At 42.5% G+C, this 22,112-nt stretch overlaps 7 protein-coding genes across 7 annotated transcripts; 5 read left to right on the top strand and 2 right to left on the bottom strand.

Annotated features, from left to right (window-relative positions):
* Positions 1-700: 700 nt before the first annotated feature.
* FOMMEDRAFT_127037 (DnaJ-domain-containing protein) lies at positions 701-3,173 on the top strand. The gene is made up of 5 exons (XM_007269093.1): positions 701-1,346; positions 1,458-1,867; positions 1,974-2,116; positions 2,253-2,411; positions 2,508-3,173. The coding sequence occupies exons 1-5, from the start codon at positions 956-958 to the stop codon at positions 2,956-2,958; spliced, it is 1,554 nt and encodes a 517-aa protein (XP_007269155.1). The 5' UTR covers positions 701-955; the 3' UTR covers positions 2,959-3,173.
* Positions 3,174-4,458: 1,285 nt separating this feature from the next.
* FOMMEDRAFT_111922 (fungal hydrophobin) lies at positions 4,459-5,174 on the bottom strand (the record flags this gene model as incomplete). Its single annotated transcript, XM_007269092.1, has 3 exons — positions 4,459-4,818; positions 4,886-5,023; positions 5,106-5,174. The coding sequence occupies 3 exons, from the start codon at positions 5,172-5,174 to the stop codon at positions 4,708-4,710; spliced, it is 318 nt and encodes a 105-aa protein (XP_007269154.1). The 3' UTR covers positions 4,459-4,707.
* An 801-nt stretch (positions 5,175-5,975) lies between these two features.
* FOMMEDRAFT_22201 (uncharacterized protein) lies at positions 5,976-7,919 on the top strand. The gene is made up of 3 exons (XM_007269091.1): positions 5,976-6,095; positions 6,146-6,479; positions 6,547-7,919. Exon 3 carries the CDS (start codon positions 6,993-6,995, stop codon positions 7,260-7,262), a length of 270 nt encoding a protein of 89 aa, XP_007269153.1. The 5' UTR covers positions 5,976-6,095; positions 6,146-6,479; positions 6,547-6,992; the 3' UTR covers positions 7,263-7,919.
* A 9-nt stretch (positions 7,920-7,928) lies between these two features.
* FOMMEDRAFT_169860 (fungal hydrophobin) lies at positions 7,929-9,583 on the top strand. Its single transcript, XM_007269090.1, has 5 exons — positions 7,929-8,485; positions 8,551-8,926; positions 8,987-9,124; positions 9,187-9,250; positions 9,315-9,583. Exons 2-5 carry the CDS (start codon positions 8,843-8,845, stop codon positions 9,359-9,361), a joined length of 333 nt encoding a protein of 110 aa, XP_007269152.1. The 5' UTR covers positions 7,929-8,485; positions 8,551-8,842; the 3' UTR covers positions 9,362-9,583.
* A 7,967-nt stretch (positions 9,584-17,550) lies between these two features.
* FOMMEDRAFT_37940 (uncharacterized protein) lies at positions 17,551-17,733 on the top strand (the record flags this gene model as incomplete). The annotated part of the gene is made up of 1 exon (XM_007269089.1): positions 17,551-17,733. A coding segment is annotated over one exon (183 nt), but the record flags the coding sequence as incomplete, so codon positions are not given.
* Positions 17,734-20,514: 2,781 nt separating this feature from the next.
* Positions 20,515-20,790, top strand: FOMMEDRAFT_32828 (kinase-like protein; the record flags this gene model as incomplete). The annotated part of the gene is made up of 1 exon (XM_007269088.1): positions 20,515-20,790. A coding segment is annotated over one exon (276 nt), but the record flags the coding sequence as incomplete, so codon positions are not given.
* A 1,077-nt stretch (positions 20,791-21,867) lies between these two features.
* FOMMEDRAFT_159054 (uncharacterized protein) lies at positions 21,868-22,077 on the bottom strand (the record flags this gene model as incomplete). Its single annotated transcript, XM_007269087.1, has 2 exons — positions 21,868-22,002; positions 22,036-22,077. The coding sequence occupies 2 exons, from the start codon at positions 22,075-22,077 to the stop codon at positions 21,868-21,870; spliced, it is 177 nt and encodes a 58-aa protein (XP_007269149.1).
* Positions 22,078-22,112: the final 35 nt, after the last annotated feature.

Here is a 22,112-nt window from a genome sequence, read left to right as displayed (position 1 = left end):
GGTGACTTCAGAGCATATGAAAATATTTTGATGACCGAACGAGACGGCAATTAAGCGCAGGGTTATTCCTTGCGCAATCCGGTATGGGTGCGATGAATTCGGGCTGTCAAGCTCCGTCGTTTGCACAGTACTTATCACAAGCCGCTTCTCCGAGACTCAATGCAAGCCCGGGCCCGTCTTTCAAGCACATATGCGACAACTTGGGCACTGGAGAAGGCATTAAAGGCGAACAACACGCACGGAGACTTGCAAGAAAAAATTGCACCCAAGATAAGGCCATGAATGCATGAAGGGTTGAAATACATAGCAGATTCTTGAGAGGTTGTGGAGTGCTCCTGAAGAGATGTAGAACAAAGATGGAATATGGTTTGCCAGGCATCTTCTCAGAGCTCTTGGACCGGGGTGGGGTGAAAGCATCGTCTCAAGGCGCAGTTCACCTTCAAATGTTGTCAGTGAAGAAACTTTAGCCAAAGTACGTAACAGGGGCCGAGAGAGACGGAACAGATACACTTCAGGTTGAGAGCTGGCGACTTCAAGTTTATGCACATGCACAATGTAGATGGCGGTTAGAGCAAGTGCAAAAAGGAGCTGTTGATCAATCTGAACAGCCTTCCAAATTTAGACTATCACGTGGCAAACACAGGACAAACGACACTTCTAAGCATTTCAATAAAGCTCCTAGTCGTTTGTGTAGTCCCTGCTCTCTGCTGCTGCTACTGGCAACAGTTTAATACTGAAAGAACTGGGCCTGTATCTGCTTCTTAATACTCGAGTACTTGCTCTGTAACACGCACTAGAATTACCCAAGCTGTGCTCATTAGACGCGCCGCAGTAACGAGTAGAGCTGACGACACCGCACGTTCTCCACGAGCCCCATACCTCTGCACTCGACGATACCCACACTCTCATCCACCGCTTTTGTTGCCTCTTCTTTTGCTGCTAGTATTCTCGACTAATGACCTCCTACCCGGTCTTGCCATCTCGGCCTATATACCCACACATCCAGTCCAAATGTCCCAAATGCAGCGTACAACTCGAGTTCCCTGTCCCCGAACCTACTCCTGCATTCGGTACTTTACTGCCGGTTAGATGCTTCAAGTGCTCGGGTATCTTGAAGTATCCGTTCTCCAACAATTCGTCGCAACAGAATGGTCAGACTGACAGTAACCTTAATGGACAGCAAAGTTCGAGTTCTAATTCTGGGTCGGGATCGGGAGCGAATGATTCGTTAGGCGGGAGGAGAGGAAGAAAGATTGGCACTCAGGAGAACCCACTTGAGACTGAGTATTACGATATACTCGGTGTACGTACTGATGCGACGGATGAAGAGATCAAAAAGGCATATCGTACGTCTTTCAGTTCATCTCACCCACATCCTACATCTCCACATCCCCACATCCCCTTCCCATTTCACCAGCATTGAAATTCTCATTATATTCACCCTACTCTACTCACAGGTCGAGCCGCGATCAAACACCACCCAGACAAGAATCGAGACGACCCCACCGCAGAAGAACGTTTCAAGAAAATCGCCATCGCCTACCAAACTCTTTCCGACCCCGCCCTCCGAAGAAAATACAACGAATTCGGGTCGAAAGAGAGCGCACCAGAGGGTGGGTTCGTCGATCCTGAGGAAGTATTTTCAGCGATTTTTGGTGGCGAGCGATTTGTGCCTATTATCGGAGAGATTAGTCTGGGGAGGGAAATGAAAGCGGCACTGCAGGAAGCAGATGAGTATGAACAGACTCAAGGAAATGCGAATGGCGGGGAAGGGAAGAAACGACTGCGGGATGAGAAGGGGAACGAGATACTGAGTCCGGAGGAGAAAGCACGCAAGGAAGAGAAGGCGCGGAAAGTGGCGGCTGAGGTGCGTTAGACCTCCTTTTCACTTTTTTCTTGCTTCGCAGAGTCTGGTGATTCAAACTGAGAATTCCTTGGCGTGATTGTTTTCTTTTCCTTTCTTTCGATTATAGAAAGCGGCCGCACGGGAAGCAAGGGTGCAGAAGCTTGTTGAGGAGCTTGAGCGCAAACTGAGTATATTCACTGAGTCTGCCACGGGACCGAACGATCGAGATGTCACAGAAAGTTGGCGAACGATCTGTGAACTTGAAGCTGAGTACGTTCTTTCTCCCTTCTGCTTTCTCCCTTCCTCCCCTTTCTTTCTCCCCCTTCCTGTGCCTCTCTTCTTGCCTTCGTATAAAATTTCCATCATGCTAATGTGCGTATGCTGTGATGTGTATTTGATGCTATAGGGAGTTGAAGAAAGAGAGTTACGGCCTGGAGCTCCTACACGCGATAGGGTTCACCTACTCCTCAAAGGCAAAGCATTATCTCGCCTCAAGCCAGACGTTCCTTGGTGTCGGTGGGTGGCTGCATAACGTACAAGGGAAATACCATGTATTTTCGGAAACGTACGTCATTTAACTCTCTTCCTTCACTCCATCATTCCTTTCTTCTCAATATTTTATATTTAATTAATAAACTTTTATTTTACGGGAATAACACAGCTTCTCGACCCTCAAATCCGCACTCGAGCTGAAGTCCGTCTTCGACCAAATCCAAGCGGCAGAAAAAGCTGGCAACCTCACTCCTGAAGAAAAGAAACGCCTCGAGGAATCCGCAGCAGAGAAGGGTCTACAGGCGTTATTCAAGGGAGCGAAGTTGGAGATTGAGAGTGTACTTAGGGAGACGTGTGATCGAGTTTTATCTGTGGGTGGGAACGTGGATGAGAGGAAGGTACGTTTGAGGGCGATTGCGCTGCAGATTTTGGGAGAGGCGTATATGCGGGCCAGGAAGGATGGGGAGAATGATGGACCGGGCCCGGAGCAGTACGTGAAGATTAATGCGAGTATGGGTGCGACTCCGAACTCGAATACCGGTGCGGGACAAGGAGCGAATCCGAATCCGAACTCGAGAAGGTCTCGTACGTTTAGCACTGCAAATCCGGGGCGGAGTTGATACGATTTGGGGGCAATGAAGGAGGGGTCAAACTCAGAATGAGAGAGAAGATGAACCATTCGATTCGCAAACGAACGATTCGACATTTGTACGACATGCAAATGTAGCATATGTACTTTTGCCTGCACAGTTTACAGTACAGTATAGTACAATCACCAATGTATTCTACGACTAGAGCAGCCTCCCTGTTTTCCTCCCTTTCAAAAATGCAATATCCTCGATATACTTTGATAATAATATACTTTGAATTGCATACATAGACACTAACTCCTCGTCACTTGACTTTTAACGAAAGGCAGCTTGTCTTATATTATATTTGTGAATCAGAGCATCATGATAGCCACAACTCTCAGCAGAATTCCCCTGTCAATCTGTTGAAAATACTTCCTAACCTAACAAAGGTCAAAGGTGGGTAGCAATATAAGTGCAGTTCACAATAGTGTTGTAAAAGTGTGCAAAAGAATTCAGATTATGTAATCAGACCGTGTTTGGAAAAAAGGGAAAGGGAGCAAAGCAGGTCCATACTATCATGTAACCCCTCTTTTCAATTTTACTCTACAGCTACAGCAAATCGATTTTTGCCTCAAAAAAACTCATATGCACATATATACTACTAATAATAATATTTCTACTTTCAAAAAAAATTTAGTGATTTTTTTACAAGAGTTGAAGCCAATTGTTTGAATGTAATCCTTCTTTTCAATGTTTGTCACACATTGTCACAATTTTTTGGCGTGCAGATCAACCGTCTCTCCTCAAGCAAGTGTCACTCCTTGTCACTCTAAAAGACTCTTTTCACTACAATAATTCATAAAATCTGTATTTTCTCTTTTAAAAAAATTAAACTTATGCTAATATACATTTATTCCTGATAAGAGTAAAAAATATTGCAAAGTTCAGTAAATAAATGTCTATTTGAGCAAATTCATATAATTTTAGCTTGAAGCTTCTGCATATATGCTCAATTTTAATTTTTTTCACCCAATTTTCATAGATTTTTTGTGCTATATACTCATGAATTATGTTGATACACCTTCATGAATTTTTTCAAAGTGAGAGTTGTAGTGGAATGTGGTGAACTAGAAAATTGAAAAGAGGGGGACATTGAAAAGAGGGGTTACATGATAGCATCACCAAAACGTGCAGAGTCTGACAAGGCAATATATTTACATGTAGACTTTATAAGCGAATATAAGGATCCACAATATGTAAAAAATATATGTCTTAGCAGTAAATTCCAATACATTTTTGTGTTCAATTTGGTGATGCATACATTTATTAAAACAAGGCAAATTGACGTGGAGGCACAAAACTCGCATCACGAGAATGACTCGAGTAGCATATTATGAAGGACAGATAAACAAAAATGGTTTGCCGTTCATATTCTTGGTATCCGGTTGATTATGAATTGGCTTTGCTGATGAACAAGGGATATGAAATAGCACCGTGCTGACCACCCATCAATGTACCACAGTAACCAATTTAACAACAATTGCCATTCCAAAATCCATACAAGCCATACAAAACAGATCCAAGCAAACCAAGTACAGAATGTTACAAACGAGTGAATATCACTATCAGTCAAACGAGAATTCAATCCATAGTACATATCCCATAACCGGGCACAAGCAAAGTGGTGTCCGAAAGCACAAGTAATTGACATAGCACCTTAGGTACCACCCTGCATACACATCCTAATCACGAGAGTTCCAATGTCCGGGGATCAGCGGACCGTGTTGAGTAACCAATTTACAGACTGAGGTTGACTGGTACACAGCCAAGCGAGATAAGACCGCCAAAGCTATTGTCTTCGCAGCAGACTGGGTTGGCACTGCAGCCCGAGTCTCCCGCACCGATAACCTTCAAAGTAGGACAAGCATTTTAAGAGATGATAATCTCCGCGTGTAAAAGAACTGGCATAACTTACGGTGATCGGGGAGCAGGTAACACCGACGAGGACATTGACGTCTTGGACAACGACACCAAGCAAGCTGAGGAGGCCGGCGATCGAGGAAGAATCGGCTTTCTGCACACTGTTGCAGCACTGCAGGGAGCCAGTGTCGCACTGGAAATCAGAGGAGATTATGAATTAGTATATGAAGAACTATTGGACGAAAGGTATGGAAGTACGTAAACTTCTGACTTACCTGGCTCATCGCGGGAGTGGCGACCGCAAGGAGGGCGAGGGTAGCAAAAGAGGTAAACTTGGCGAACATGTTTATTTTAGAGATGAGTGCGCTGAACGACTAATGTGTCTGTTCGACTGCTGAACAAATCCATCCAAGCTGCCCTCATTTTATACAGCAGGATCGCTGGTCTGTGCGTCCAAGTCGCAAAGAGCTGACATATTGTCCTCTAGGTCAATGCAGTCATGGTCTTGTCGACCTTTCTAGGCACGATCAGTCGGAGCGGAGTGAAATATTCCAAGCACACAACGCGACGAATCACGTAACGTCTTCTTTCCGCATTTTTGTGTGAAAGAAGTGTAGGAAGAAGGTGAACAGAACTCGTGAGAGCTCAATGTGGTTGCCTGACGAGAGCTAAGAGTTTCAAACGCGCAGAGTCGCATGCTGAAGCACAGGTTCGTAGTGCCTTGGAGCCTCGGAAAAGTACCAGCCCGATCGATTTCGGGAATATTCAGGCGCATGGCCTTTTGCTATCTTTGCTGCAAACGGCGGAATGCCGATGCCGTGTAATGCCACCTGAAGTCGGCAGCGAAATAATTCAGTTTTGTTTTTGGCACTTGTTCCAGTAAGTCGTGCTTCGAGTCCAATGTCCATATCAGTTACACAAAATATACAGCTAGAGTATTGCAAATGCCTGTACTGGGGTGATTCTTCTCAAGGGGTAATGGTGGTAAAAGGAAGAGTTGTTGGGGCACAGAGAGTTGTGATTGAAGTGTGGGAATTGCCGAAAATGGGCTGATGGACGAGCTGACGATCCTCCCTTGACATGGACGATCCAAAGAGCCTCTAGAAGCTCTCTTTTACCTCAACAACCATGTACACCGAAAGGCAGCATTGATCGCTATGGCGGGAGAAGACGATTTTTCTGTCGCTTAACTAGAGATATGGGGCGCTTACGTTGCGGTAGGACCAGTCGTTGCTTCTCTTCTCCCAGCTCTCTGGTTGGTTCCGGTTTGTTGAAGTCCTTTTTCGGAGAAATTCTTGAACTGACCCACCTTCAGCAGTCGAAGTAAATCTCCACATGAATGCGTGAAGCGTATGCAGCTGCACGGAGAAATCTTTTAGGCGGCGAGAGGTGCTGTTGGAACGGCCCAAATGGCTATATTCAGGACCGTTTTGATGCTTCTGCGGCCGACCGTCGTACACCAAGTTGCGAGCAAAGTCTTTCTTGGCTTCACAAACAATACAGCAAAGCTTGTCTCCCACCCCACGTTATACATTAGCAACAGCGCATTGTCGCCTATAGTGTCCCTCCTAGGACTTATGGAAGTCTTCTATCGCGCTCGTGTGGCCTGGTTGCTTCTTTACACATGAGGAGGCGATGGCGGCCCGCAGGTATGTTCTTTCCTGCCAATGATAGAGGAGACCGTATTTATTCTCCGACTCTGGGGAACTTGATTAGATCTGACAAGGAGAACGGCGAGCGAAGCGGGAGCTATGAGGAGTAGTTTTCTCCCTGACATATGATGCTTTCTCTGCAGTTGCTTGTATCCGCATCAAACGGGAAATATCACCTCTGACATCGGCTGTGATGATGGCCTCCCCCATCTCCCGGAACTGCGACAACGTCTCGTTGTTTTTTGTTCAGGTTCTCTACATCTTCGCTAACAAAGTTGACATCTTGCTTCTGGTGTTTCTTTTGTTCGCATTCCATCGACAAAACTATCTTGCACGAAGCAAATAAACGGGTTCTACTGCGTCCGCTGTCCGCTCTCTCATCTATCAGAAACCAGGGCACTTGTTCTACCGGTTCGATACCCTGGAAAACATGAGTTATAGTTTGTTGTTCGGTTCTCGGATGTGACATACCTCTAACTAGTTTCTGAATAAGACAATCCGAATTCGCAAATGAAGACAGGAGCCATGGTCATGGAACACATGTACGACACCTGGTCCAATCGCTTGTCAGCTTCTGCAGCTATTGTTTTCACTTCTATACAATACCTTGAACGAACAAGAACTACTGATATACTTCTAGGGGCAGTGGTCCTTGCACCCCGCACGCGCTTTCTATTAGGCATTGCCATCTGTCTCGGACCATTCCAGCAAATTGAAATTCCTTTAAAAAATAATAAAGGGACAATACATTCAATCTCCGATCAAACAGCGCTCAGTTGAGTAAATGATATCACCTTTCTGATTTTGAGCTGAAAATCCCAGCAATAGCCTTTAAAGATGTTAGTTAAGCGGCATTGACGCAATTGCGATCAAGTTAAGTTCCGATGCGAGAATAACCTTGCGGTGCTTTGCTGTAACAGTACATCAGAAGAAGGGGATTCTACTCACCAAACCTATGGGAAGAGACAATGGTTTCCTTTTGGCCTGCTCAAACACGCGCATTTCATCATTTATTTACAAACGGGTCCACTTATTAACTTAATTCATATCCGATAGGAAAGAGACAGAAACTTGACTGTTTGCTTTTGATGAGAAGGAGTTGCGAAGTACGGAACATGTGGACAATGCGCGCTGTTTTTAGCAAGCTCATGAGGTAACACCCTCTGATACAACATTCTCCTCGTGCACACCATGTTGTCAGAGTATTCACCGGCCGTCGGAAAATCTGTGCGGCGCCTAAATATCATGTTAGGCACATACTCCATTTCCACCTGTTGCCAAATCCGCGGAGGCGTACGCACCTGGACTCTGTTTCCCGCCTAATAGTTGCGGACTCTACTTGATCAGAAAGTCGCGTGTGTTCCTATATTCGATACAATAATCGGTGCAGTCTCTCGTGTCCTTTCCGTGCGTACGGGACGACGCCAAAGAAGCTAGGAAGGCATGCCTCGCGTCGGTCTCAAAGGGCTTCGTCAGATGACCGCGTTCTTGGGAAAGAAACCCCCTAAACTCGAGTTTCCAATCGCCCACATCATATTTCACTTCCACGCGCTTTGTGCAACAACGAGTAGGGCCTTCTGTGGAGTAAGCTATGTCTTGAAGTCGAAAATAGCCTAGATGAACTTCTTTCCACGTATATTTTTAATAACGGGAGCGGCTTTCTTTCTCAACCGGACGGCATGTGTAAAGTTTGCCTCACTCCCGCTTTGCTCAAGAAGGTATAACCAACGCCGAATCTTCGATATTAGCCGATTATATTCAGAAGGGAAGAAGCTAGAGACTCAATGGGCAACGGACACCCCCGCCCTGGATGTGCGCGCGCACAGTCGGTCGGCCCGTATCAGATGATGCACGGTTCCCGACGTCATTCTTTTTCCTATAGCTTTACCATTTCTGTGACTCCTTTTTGAGGCCAGCGGGCCTGTGCTGAAATTATCCTATTCGTCACACGTTTGAACATATTCACAGTTCCATTTTATTCTTCGCTTCTTAAAAGCCCCAAGGTACGATCGTTTGCTTGGTTCCATGTTGACTTCTCGTTTGACGACCAGTTACTTCGGATTGACAGGTGCATCATAGATTTGTCCGCATCCAGAATGTTTTCATTCATTCCCCAAATGTCAGAACTGATGATGTTTTGTTGAACTTGACGCTCAGACCATCTCGCTCCACTCTGAGGATTGAATCTCCCTCACTGCGAGAAATTGCGAAGCGAAACTCTAGCTCCTACGTCACGTATTCCAGACGCACAGACCATTTTTCTGCAGTATAAAATGGGGAGTAGTCAGGAGCTAGAGAACAGTCAGAACACATCTTCCCGTCGTTCTACGCGTCTTTAGCACACACAACTCACTAACAACATGTTTTCCAAGTTTGCTGCTCTTGCATCCCTCGCCCTCCTTGCGGTCGCCACTCCCACTCCTGGCGGTGAACCTGCCAGCCAGGTGATCATTTGCCGTTTTGCCGTTATTTCAGTGCCTTCTGCTAATAGTCTTTTCTCATAGTGCTCTACTGGTCCCGTTCAATGCTGTAACACTGTCACAACTGCTGGAGATCCTGCTGCGGCTGGCGTACTTGCCTTGATCGGTGTTGTCGTCCAGGACTTGACTGTGCCAGTTGGACTCACGTGCGACCCCATCACCGTAGGTTTTCCCAGTTTTATCTCAGACATGGAAGCGTATGATTAACTATCTTCGCTTCACAGGTAATTGGTGCTGGAGGTTCCGGATGCAGCGCCAACCCAGTCTGCTGTGAGGACAACAGCCACGGTTAGTTGGGATCTTCAAAGTGTCCTGACTTAGGTATGACAATACTGAAAACCTTCTTTCCAAGGCGGTCTCATCTCGATTGGATGCGTTCCCGTCGACCTGAGCTTGTAAGCTATGAAATTAACAAGGACACTTCATCGGGATCATCCCCGATGAATTGACTGGGCTCATGTAGGAGGCGGTATTTGAGCATCTGTCAATAATTATGCTCTGATCCTAACCCAATCATGACCTTCATCTGCTGTGTTGTTATTTCTTATTGTTCGGATTGCTGTGCTTCGTTATGATACTTATGACGTGTTTGTTGTGTTTTCGGATCCCAATGAAGTCGGTTTGGTTGGTTTAAACTCGTAGGCTCTGGTGAAAAGGAACAAAAGTCGACATACGATCTGCCCTTCTCAGGGGTAGACAGAATGATACCTGAAGATTTCATCTTTTGAGTCAGTATCAGAGTTACAGTGTTAATGAGTGTAAAAAGTATAGCAACCGATAGCCGATCATGCAAAAGGGGATCGGATTGTGACGACTTCTCTAGACGACGATCCACACTTGTATGGCAATTCTGCGATCCTTTCCTAAATGCTTATTACTGTGACCCCATTTCGGTCTTGCTTCCTCTCCAGTATCCGCCATAGTGGTCCGAAAATTCCGGACGTATTTAATTGAGGTGAAGGTTCGAGACTTTCTTGTCGATACGGGAGTCATGATCGTCTTTATGAAAGGAGGCAAAAAATCACCGATCACACTGGACCCGTGGAGCGCCAGCCTCCAGGCACAACGTAAAACCTGCGGTACCGAAATTGATCCCGATCTTTGGATTTACAGGAAGACCTTCCGTTCCATTTCTCTGAAAGAGAATTCAAGCGTCACATATGGCTATTCTTGCTATTCTCCTAGTATAAGAAGCAGGCATTCGGAATGGGTTGCAAATTAGAACGGGTTCCATGCAAGCAGGATCTTCTTTTTTCAGTTCACCAGCAAGCGAGCTCCATGAAGGCACAACCTGTGAAAATCGGATGAACAACGCGTAAAGTCTCCCATGGTGTAGTTTCTGTAGTAAATCCGCTGTGCGACTCGCACCTTCATTGATAAGTACCGAAAGGACTCGTAGGTATACTTCTCCGTTCAACGAAGCATCTATGTCTGATCCGAGGCGTTACAAGACTGGTTTGCGGCTAATGTCGAGATAAGTGTTTGAACAAAAACCCTTGTAGTTCTGATAAAGGTTCGTAAAAGAGCGCATGTTTCGAATCCCACGAGATGGACGACCTGTCTTTTTGAAGCATTTCGAGGAGCTTCGCCAATGCGTATTTATAAATACATACATTTGGGAAATGTTATACTGCGGCACAAATCACGTAAAGTGATACATTATCTATACTCAACAGTATGCGAAGTTATATACGTACCGCTCAAGAGCCCATCCGCCAGTTTCTTTCCAGTTTATCGTCCAGTAATATGTACGGCCAACTGAATATCTGTCGTTGAAGATTGCTTTGAACTCCCGAAACCCGACCAACGTCTAGCCGAATTTCGAACACAAGGATAAGCATCAAAGTGGCGTATGAACGGTCCGGGATGGAGTTTTGCTTAGGCGAGACGTTTTTAAAGTCGAACAGTGATACTGAGACATGGTTCCATACGTTCTTGTTTCCATTTAAAATCAACCTGGTAAATAGAAAAAGATTTCGCAAATCCGGAACGCGTTAATGGACACGATCTGGCAAATTTCAAGACTTCTCGGTATTTTCACCCCACTCTGTTAAGGATCCACACAGTGGAAAGAATGAACACGATGACGGTGCCGAGCGACTTTGGAACAAGGCAGCGAGTCGGATTAGGTTTGAATTCGTTAACATTGTTAAAACAAGGCAAGCCAGCGACGTCTCTATCAGCGCCTCCAAAGCTAGATTTACGGTATTGGCTACTCCACTTTCATTAAAAAAGACAAAGGGCTAATATTGACAAGACTATTCAGTCTCCGGGTGTTTCTGGTGTTAGCCTGCCGAGCATTCGGCGTTTGGCAAAAGGTCATAGTGCGGCCTTGTAGTGACTTTGAAATTGGATGTTGAGACGATCGGTTGAGGCGTTAGAGCTGCAAATTCGATGATGTTGGTGCAAAAAAGAAAACGTGGGGTGGTGGGAAAAAGTGGCCGACGGCGATCATAACCTCGCTAAATAAAGTAATCACTCGTGCGAAAACCAGTGTTGTGGGTCCAGATCTAGCAATTCAGTATACCTCGCTGGGAATATACATTTCAATACTTTACACTTTTATTACTCAGAAAACTAATAACAGAGCATTATAATTAGATGTCCCGTTGTCTCGCCGAGACTTTCAGCGCTTTGAACAGAATAACAATAAAATTTTCGATCATCCTGCGACTGACCCGGGCCCGGCGCATCGGGATGATAGAATTAACTCATGAAAATTGAGGGTCTGTCTACGAGCTTCGAGTGATACATATATCAACACGGGTAAATGGGACCAACCGAGTATAAAGACACTGTGCATCAGCCACTTCGCCTCGCATCCAACTGTTGAAAGCCAACTTCACACAACGCTCAGAGCCACCAACCGAAACCGCTTAGAATCAAAATTATCATGAAGCTACTCTATTTGACGGATCAACCCATATTCTTTGTCTCTTTCTACCTTGCGGCCGCCATCCTTCCATTCGACCTAGCATCCAGTAGGTAAAATGACGGCTACCACCTACCAGACAAGCTAACACAACGAACAGTCACCTGTGGTTACAGTTATCAAGTCATTTCCCCAATGGAAAGAAAGTGACACTTCCTACCTGTGGGCCGCAAATATTCTGTTCGTTAGCTTGTAGTGACAAAAATGCTCTGGTTCATACATGTCCAGGTGCACAAATGGCTACTTATAATTCCTGGGCAAACGATTTGTAAGTGATTCTTTGTAATAGTTTGTAATCAGTCTCAGGAGGCTAAAAATATTTGAAGCATTACTAGGTACCTGTTCTGTATAGTTACCTAGAAACTTATTATGTTGTGAACCATACCCTTTGTACACACAAAATTATTACTATTGTAATAGTGCTTCTGACTGAGTGTAAATCTTGTGTATAGTCTAACTTTGAGAAGAAAATAAGTATAAGGCTTTCATGTAATGGCTATTCCTAGGTCTTAAATTGGTAGAAAGTTACAAACCTTATTATCAGGAAAAAGTCAGATTTCTTGTAATTTCTTATAGACTTTGTAAAGTAACATATGTATTGTATATACATTATAAAGTAATTATAAGACTTGTAATTGAATTGTAATGTTTAAATAAGACATATTAATGTATATAAAGACTACATAAGTACTAGGGATGAATAAAATCTATTACATGTTTTATACTAACTTTGTATAACAACCTAAAGTGTTATGCTTGTATTATATTTAAATTATAATCTTAAAGAAAGAGTTATACTTATAATATAATAGTGTAATAATTACTATTGTTACCTTATAATTTATACAAAAGGTATATTAATGTATATCATACTTAGATTATGTATACAAGCAGTTTACAATTATTGTAAAAGGCATTTCATCTACTTGTAATAATTACATTAGTATGTTTAGAAAGCTATATACATATCATATTTCTTTTAACTGTATTACAAAGTAGATCAATAATTTTATTTTATATCTAAATACAACAATTAAAATGTTCTATCAGTTGACAACTCATATTATAGTTGCTTACATAATCAACTGCTAAAGATTGAGAGCATATAATGATGCATTTCTCTTCATCACTCCTTTACCTCCTACCTTTACCATCTCCCTAACCCTCTACCCCTAACACTATGTTATTGCTTCTGTTCTCTAAGTCTCTAGTTAAGTCCTCTGCTTGTAAGTATTGTACTAGCAGGCACTCTGCCTGTAACAACATAGGTAATAAACATTACTTAACTTGTCTCTCCAACCTACTACTATAATATCTGTACTAGGCCTCAGATCCTACAATAATGCTACTGACCTGACTACACTGTCCTTCAACATAAAGTATAAGTAGCTAGTCTACACTATAATAGCCTGTACAATGTTGCTCATCCCTCTCCTCCCAACTTGTTTGTCTCCCTTCCATCCCTCCTACTCCTTACTCTGTGTCTTGTATTGCCCCTCCTTCATTGTCTTCCTTTTTTACACTTGCCTTCCTTTTTGCATTTGCATTTGTACATCCACATTGTTAACTAATACTAAACAACTTCTTCAATAGTTCTACACATTTACATACTACTTTCTACTCTACAGTGTAAGTAACACTTAATGAGTACATGCTTGTAACAATGTCCCTGTACAATTACTCCTATTGTGCCACCCTCTCTCTCACTCAGTATGTACTTTTTTCTCCCACCTACTCAATGTTTGACATTACTTTTGATAGGCTACACTGTGTGCATTTTTCCTCTATACTAGGTATGACACTGTATTGAACAGAAGTAGTAACCTACTACTTACACTGTCTGTACTAAGTCTGTCTACAACTTCTATGTTACCTTCTCTCTTTATGTTAGAACATTCTAGAGATACACTCTTGTAATCTATGGCTCAGCACACTATACCTCTTATTACTTACTGTAGTAAGAGTATACAGTACACATGTACAGACACAGATTTGTCTGTAGCTCAAATCAGCTTGCTCAACACTCTAGATCTCAACCTAGTGTACTACCCACCCTTCCTACATTTGTCATAGTACATCCCTCTCCTCACTTCAAGTACTTGCACTTGCTAACAATTCTGTCCCTTAGGCAAAAACTGGTCTAACAAATATTCAAAGTATGATTCTCTATGACTAGACTCTCCTTTCCTTCTTTCTCTCTTTTTTCTTACTTGTCTGTATACTCATTTCACAAATACAATATTATTAAAATGTAATGTAGTAGAATAGAATAAATGCAAGTGTATTAAAATGTTAGCACTTAATTATAAGAGGAAAAAAAGAGAAATAAATGAATACCTGGATTGTAAAATATAATAACTAATTTGAAGTCTTATAAAGCTCTTATAAAGTATAATAATGTCTAACAATATACATACTACTTTTAAAGCTTTACATTAGATTGTATACATTATAAAACTATATTACTCTTGTTAAAATATAAAGTTCTTTTAATATCTTTTCATTTTAGGAGATTGGATATAAGTTCATTTACATATTGTTAACACTTATAAACCTTATTTATATTGACAATATGTACATACCTTTTTGTATCTTATATAGCTTTTTATAATCTTCTCATTTTGAGAGGTTAGATATATGGTCTTTTATATTTTTTAGAAAATTCATATAATTTATATGTTTATAAGCTAATATAAGCCTTAAGACTTTTTCCTGATGATAGAACAGTATTAATATTGGTGACAAAGGATCAGCTCTACTACACAAGTTGACAGAACTGTGTCAGCAATCCAGGATTACTATGTTAACTAACCTAGTGTCCATTTTGCTTCTACCTCTCTTATAGTACTCAATATTATATTAATATATATTAAGCACTTGAGTACTGTATTAATCAAGCCCTAATTAGGACAGCCTTTCTGTTATTTTGCCTTACTCTACTGTAAGTTATTAAAGTGTCTCTATTGTCTATTTTACAAATAGTCTAGTGTTTAAATTTTATAAGAAGTACTTATACTTATAGATCTGTTATAACAGAGATAATTTAATCATGTATTTTATTTGGCTAAGAATCTAATATACAAACTAAGGTTATATTTCTCCTTCAGTTCAAGTATATAATGTAAAGTCTTAGCTTCAGCAAGGATAGTATATAAAGTAAATAAAATGTATAAGAGAAATTAGAATATACTCTTACATTTAGAATACTAAACCTACTAGATGTAAAATAAAATGTGTTTATAATATTGTAGACCCTTATACAGTAGTTAGTACTAGTGTGTAGACAACTATTTCTCTTACTATACTAATGTGAATAATTGATTTAAATACTAGTTGTATTATAAGTTAGACACAACTATAGTAAGTAACCTTTAATTTTTATGTTTGGTCCAAACTAAGATGTATAAGATACTACAATTGTTAATGTGTAATAATTCTTTAATTGTAAGTATAAAACATATTCTAATATAAGAGAAGATTTATAATTATTTACTATCTGTGTCTGCTCTCAGACTAAAACAGTTATATTTAGAACAGACTACTGTCTTATTATAGCTCAAACTAGTATACAATACTTTTGAGACATGTCAGATTTCTATAAATAGAGTCTAAATAATAAGAGACAGCTCAGTATGTCTTACATTCCTACCCTGTTATTATATCTCAACCTTACACATTTACTATCCTATTTACTCTATTATCTTACACACAATATACACTAATATATATAATGTGTTAGCTGTTCTCCTACCTCTTAATAGTAGGATTCTGTCTTTCCTACTAAGACACAATGTTAATAACATACTCTTACAGTATTAAAAGCTAGAGTTTTAGTCTAAGAAGGAGAATAAGGGCAAACTAACTACTCTCCTTGTTAGTAAGTCTGTACTAATGTTTTCTGACCAAGTTATAAGTAAGTAGCCATTTGTGTACCTGGGCATACATAAACTAGAACATTTTTGTCACTACTAGCTAACAAACAGAATATTTACAGTCTACAGGTAGAGAGTATTACTTTCTTTCTATTAGGGAAATAGCTTAATAACTATAACTACAGGTGACTGTTTGTCATGTTAGCTTGTCTGGTACATTGTAAAAAAGTCAGATCTAATATAATGAAGTATAGTGTTTTTAATATATTATAAACATTTTGCATTCCTTATAATATAACTGTAAGAGTTTCACAATAATTATAATGTTAATATTAGTTATATTAGTACATATAAAGATTCTGTAAACACTATAGATAGATACAATCTATTAAATGGATTATAATAACCTTATATTATAAGCTTAAGTATTATACCTGTATTATGATTTTAAAGATAGACTAATATTTACATTGTAAAACAGTTATATTAGCTGTAAAAGACATTTTGAATACTTATAACAATTATATCAGTGTGTTTAAGAATATATATATATGTTATATTACTTCTTACTGTGTTTTAAAGTAATTTAATACTTTTATTTCACATCTAAATATGATATTTAAGCTGTTTTATAGGTTTGATGCTACTGTGCAAATTGATTATGTAATCAACTGCTGAAGATCGAGTGTATATAATGACACATTTGTCGTTGTCACTTCTTTACCTCCTACCTCTACCATCTCCCCCAACCCTCTGAGTCTGCCCCCAACACTATGTTGTCGCTTTCTTTCTCTCCAGTCCAGTCCTCTTCCTGCAAGCATCCTCTAGTATGCTCCAACTCTACACTAGCTTCTCCAATCTGCCCAACACTAAGCCTCAGATTCCGCGACAATGCCACCCAGCTGACTACACTGTCTCCCCCCAGTTTCAACATAAAGCATGAGCAGACAGTCCACTTCATACTAACCTGCACAATAGTGGCTCATCCCTCTCCTCCCAACTTCTTGTCTCCCTTCCATCCCTTCTGCTCCTTGCTCCACCTCTTACATTGCCTCTCCTTTGTTGTGCTTTTTTTACGTTCGCCTTCCTTTTTACATTCGTATTCGCACATCCACATTGTTGACCAATGCTGAACAACTCCTTCAATATATGTGTACTTCTTCCTGCTCTGCAGTGTAAGCAACAATTGACGAGCACTCACTCGCAACAATGTCCATGTACGACCACTCCTGTAGTACCACCCTCTCTCCGATGCTGTACGTGTTCTACTCGCCATTCATTCTATGCTTGATACTGCTCTTGACAGGTTCACACTCGTGTGCGTTTACATTCCTTATCACTATGGATAACACCATATTGACAGAATGCAGTAGCTAACCATTCACACTGCCCAAGCCGAGTCTGTCCACACCTCCATTTCGCCTTCTCCCTTCAAACCAGAACATCCCAGAAATACACCTTTACAATCCACAACGACTACTCATTTTACTGCGCCTCTGATTGCTTGTCGTAGTCAGAGCATGCAACACACGTGCACAAACACAACTTCACCTGCTGCTCAAATGAGCTCGTTCAACGCTCCAGATCTCAACCCTGGCGCACCACTCACGCTCGCTGTATGCCGTCGCGGTGCGTTAATCCCTTGATACAATTACCCACTCACACCAACAAAGCCAATGCCCACGCTCACAACCTGTCTCACAAGTGCGACCCCAACCTCCTCAACCCCTCAACCCGCTCAACCTCACAGCCCACATTCACACGCAATTCAATTTGCGGGGACCGAGCAGCGACCGAAGCGTGGTGACGAAGACTACATCAAACCGTTCGAGAACACATTCATTCTTTTCCGCTGCAAACGCTGTTTAAAAAGGAACGAGGCAGAGGCTGCAGCAGCTGCAGAAAGCGATTCCGTCGCGCGATGTCAGCATCAAGCCGACCTATCCAAAACAATCTCACAACAATGGCATTCACTGTCCGCGGAGGAACGTAAATACTGGGATGATCTCGCGAAACGGAGGAAGAAAGTTTACGAGGAGATGTACCTATGGTATCAGCCTATGCGAGATCTGATAAGGGAAAGAAGGGAAAGAAAGACCCGATGGCAGTAGTGGCACCTGCGGTTGGGAAGGTAAGCAAGGAGAAGGAGGGTAAGAAAGAGAGACGTGAACGTACGAAATCGTCGAGCAGTGTCCGAGGTTCTGGCGCACGTGCACGTAATAGCTCGTCATGCTGTGCTGCAAGTAGTGTGAGTGTCTCTTCATCAGTACTACTGCCGATTCTGACGACTACAGCGAATTCGACTCGCTTTCTGCCGATAGTCCGTTCAGATATCCGCACACGACGTGCAGTAGCGTGCGCGAAGTGGAGATAGCGGACTTTTCCGATTTCGAGATGGGTGATAAACAACACCAAAAGAACATTTGCCAGTGTTTTTGTTGACACAGAAGGGAGCTGGTGGAAGAACATAGCAAAGAAGAGGTTCAAATCAAAATATGTAGTAAAGAGCAATTAAAATATCTAAAAGTGTTTTTAGGTTTAAGGACCATGTGTGCACGTGATCCTGTCACCAGACCCTGACGCCGTCGAGTGTCAGCACATCGTCTCTCATTCACCATCATCCACCATGTCTTCTTCTACTTCAAGCCCAAACACCTACGACTACATGATCTGCCTGCTTTACAATGGCAAGGCAGATGCTTGTCCCTTTCCCATGCAGATGGATGCAAAGGTTGATGCCTTGAGGCGAGATATATATGGCCATCCGGCCTACAATCATCACCTGAAGGGCACGGATCTAACCCTTTACAAGATCTTTCTCAGACGTCGCCTATTCTGTCACTATGCTAATGATCTATGTGCAGCCTGACAAACTGGACAGGAAGCCACTCGAAACACTTCATGATCGTGCTGCCGATTGCTTTTGCACACTTCCAAAGCCTGCGAGGATGGACTTTGGAGACCGTCTGAATGAGTATTTCCCTGATGGACCTACCCCGGAGCATGAGAATATGATAGATATTATTGCTGTGGTTGGTTCACGTACGTATTCTTTTCTCTACCCAATACTATATCCAACCAACTTCTCCCTAGTTCTGGGCGGTTTGAATTATACTGCTCTCAGTTCATCTGACTCGCTCAACCGGTTCTATAAAGAAATCACGTTTTTAGTTCCTCGTGGTTATGGTGAATCGGATTGGCAGGATGTGGTTAACCTGAATAACTATCTCGGTCGATCATCGTGTCCTCAATTTGTCGAGAATGTAGTTCAAAGACCGAGGCAGGCAGCAGACGACAGTAATAGTAGGGCCTCTGCAAAAATGGTTGTATCCTGTTTGAAGACATACCTTCTCAATTGCTGATTATTTCGGTGGTCTGTACAGGGCCTCCGGAATATGCTTGATGCAATCACAGTGAAGGCAACAATTCGGAGATTGTCTCTAAGCTCTTGAGTGACGAAGACGGAGCGTCCCCGTATGCGCAGTCGCATCCTGAGATCACCCATTATATTCATGCTCTTTCCTTGACAAATCGCTGGCGATCGAGTTCAAGTTCGTCTACCACTGGCGGCAGAAGCAAATTCACGGAGAAGCAGGCACACTCTGTCATATTCACGGACTTCGAGGCTTATTGGGAAACAGAGGTTGAAGGTGCACAATGCGTATTGTGAGTGTCTGATCACATCACCTGTGGCACTGTATGTATCTCATTTGTGTAGCCGGAAAAATTTCCCGTTCTATCTTATTGCCGACGAAGGGAACGGGAATCAGTACAAGTATCGACCCCGACCTGACGTTGCCCTTTTAAAGAAGGGTTTCCCTCGTTTTTTGGCTGAGATTGACTCAATTGCCGATCAGAACGACAAGTACCGGCTGTATGTTTTTATGGCATGTGCACTACGACTTGCATTAGCTCTCCGGAAAGAAGACGACGGCTACACTGGCAAGGATTTCTTCCTCATGGGAGCGTTTTTATCCAAAGATTGGCACATATCACGGTGCTTCTTTTACGTCGATGATGAAGGGAAGGTGTGTAGGAAGCATTCGTTACATCTGCTCAACCTCACCACTCTCTTGTCAGGTTTGCTATAACGAAAAAATATTCAACATGGCCTATGCCAATGATTTAATGACCTTCCTCCTCGAGTTTTACAATTACGCACTTTATGTCAAGAACGATAAGACCCTTGATGACAAGTACGCGAAAATCGAAATGTTGCGCGACAATGTCGACGAAAGGTACACTAGGAGTCTTACAACGAGAACGACGAACGCAAAGAAAAGGCAAAGAACATCAAAGACAGATCAAGATGGCACAAATCGTAGTGCGGGTCAAGGTTCCGTTTCACATCAACGCGCCGTAATGACGGTTACGCTCCAGAAATCGGGTTTCAAAGTTCAGGATGATGAAAACTCTCTGCGATTTGAACCGTTTATCAAGGTGTGTGTCGAATAAGTTGGACTCGGTCTTATACTAATAGACAGGTACAGTTACCACGTCACATAGTAGAGGCGAAAAGTCCCAAAGGGAATCAAATTGTTGCAAAACTCGTCCGCAAAGACTCTGCCGAGCTCTCTCTCCTTCAGGAGCTATCGACACAAACGTCTTTGCATAATCATGTCATACCCCTGCTGGATACAGTCCCGTCAAGTTTGGGACCATTGGTGATTGTTCCTTATTTGACTCCTCTGCCGCAAATTGTATCACTCCGTTTGTTGAGAGATCGGCTCAGATGCAAGGTTGCGCACCTGAGCCGTGAGCTTATTGAGGGTGTTGCCTTCCTCCATCGGCAAAACATTGCACACATGGACATCAAGCCCGACAATCTTGTCTATGGATCCCATCATCTTTATATTATTGACTTCGATGTTGCTGTGCGGTGCAGGGATGTGGACGAAATGGTTAAAATGTCCTGTGGAACTCGTGGGTGGAGCGCTCCAGAGATTGTCCTTGACGATGATGAGGCAACTTGCGCGTTCAGCCCTATCAGGGCAGATTTATGGTCTTGTGGCAAGGTACTGCAGTTCATTACTGAGAAGGCTGGTCAAAATGATGAGAACATTATACAACTTGCAAAATTGCTTGTGGACCCTGATCCAAGACGCCGGCCGTTACTGCACGAAGCAGTGGATGAAGGACCAGACTTTTGGACGTCGGGACGGCTTCTTCAAGCTGTCAGAAGTCAGGTGTATTCTGGCAAAGCCAGGGCGCTGAAATGGGCCCGTGTCGATACTAGTCACGTGGGCAAGGAGACGCCATCGTCAAAAGGTCAGGAGACCGAGCGTCTCGACCACTGCATCCTCACCCTCTTTTTCTCCACCTGCTTTGTCTGCACTGCCTTCGCAACTATCTTCAGTTTCGTCATCGGATTCCTCCCTCGCTACGCCTTGCATGTCGGATTCTGATGACAAAGCCGATGGCTTGTCTGTGCTTCGCGCTAAAGTGGATGTATCTGGCAAAAGAGGAGAATTCCAAGCAATTGACGTTTAAGCTTTAGAATTGATAGACGGTTTTGTACACTTCTTTGTACTAGAATTAAATATAATACGATGTCTGGGAGTCATGCAGTGTAATGGCTAGAGATAAAGCAATTCTTTTAGGAACAAGATTGAATATAATCATGAGAAGAGAAAGGCTGTCCTAACAATTGCTATTTACTTCAATAAACACAGTCATCATAAATTCATACAAAAAATCATCTTTGCCCTGCAAAGATCAGACTAACTGAGCAAATCGCAAACGACCAAGGATTGACTTTTCACACTGACAGTAATTAGTCTCAGAACATTAGATGAATAGAGAGAATGAAGTATACAATCTTCTCTAGTCACAAACTCTTAGTAAACGCATAACACTAAAACACGCTGAATTTCTCCCTTCAGGTAAAAACAGAGAAAAATTGCAGTGCAGAAACTACCTGCGAGGTTTTGAATTAAAATGTGTCTTGGGACAGAATGCAACCGTCCTCCAATCTAATCTCCAGTCTTTCGGAACGTTCAGCATAGGTCACAGCGTGCGCTGCTCATCAATAGATCAACTGAACTGACACAGAGATACTGGCATACTGCAGAGCAACTCGCACAAGAAACATAAGGGGATCTTCAACTATACAAATCCTCCGGCTTCATATCCTGCATACCGAAGAACGCCCAAGCAAGCGGAGCGTCGAGATCATCTGCCTCCGTCGTATCCTTCCGTCCAATCACAGCATTAATCTGGTACACTGATGTTTGTCCCTACCAGATGATAATCAGATCAGATTAGCTAACCAATTCCAAAAACAGAACGGATAAGGAATGTGAATAGGTCATGATGCACAATACCAAGCAAAACTTTGATAGCAGGT

The sequence above is a fragment of the Fomitiporia mediterranea genome (genome assembly GCF_000271605.1).
Source record: "Fomitiporia mediterranea MF3/22 unplaced genomic scaffold FOMMEscaffold_9, whole genome shotgun sequence".
Lineage (NCBI taxonomy): Eukaryota > Fungi > Basidiomycota > Agaricomycetes > Hymenochaetales > Hymenochaetaceae > Fomitiporia > Fomitiporia mediterranea.
Note: the sequence above shows the minus strand (reverse complement) of the source record. Positions and strands in the feature narration are given on the sequence as shown.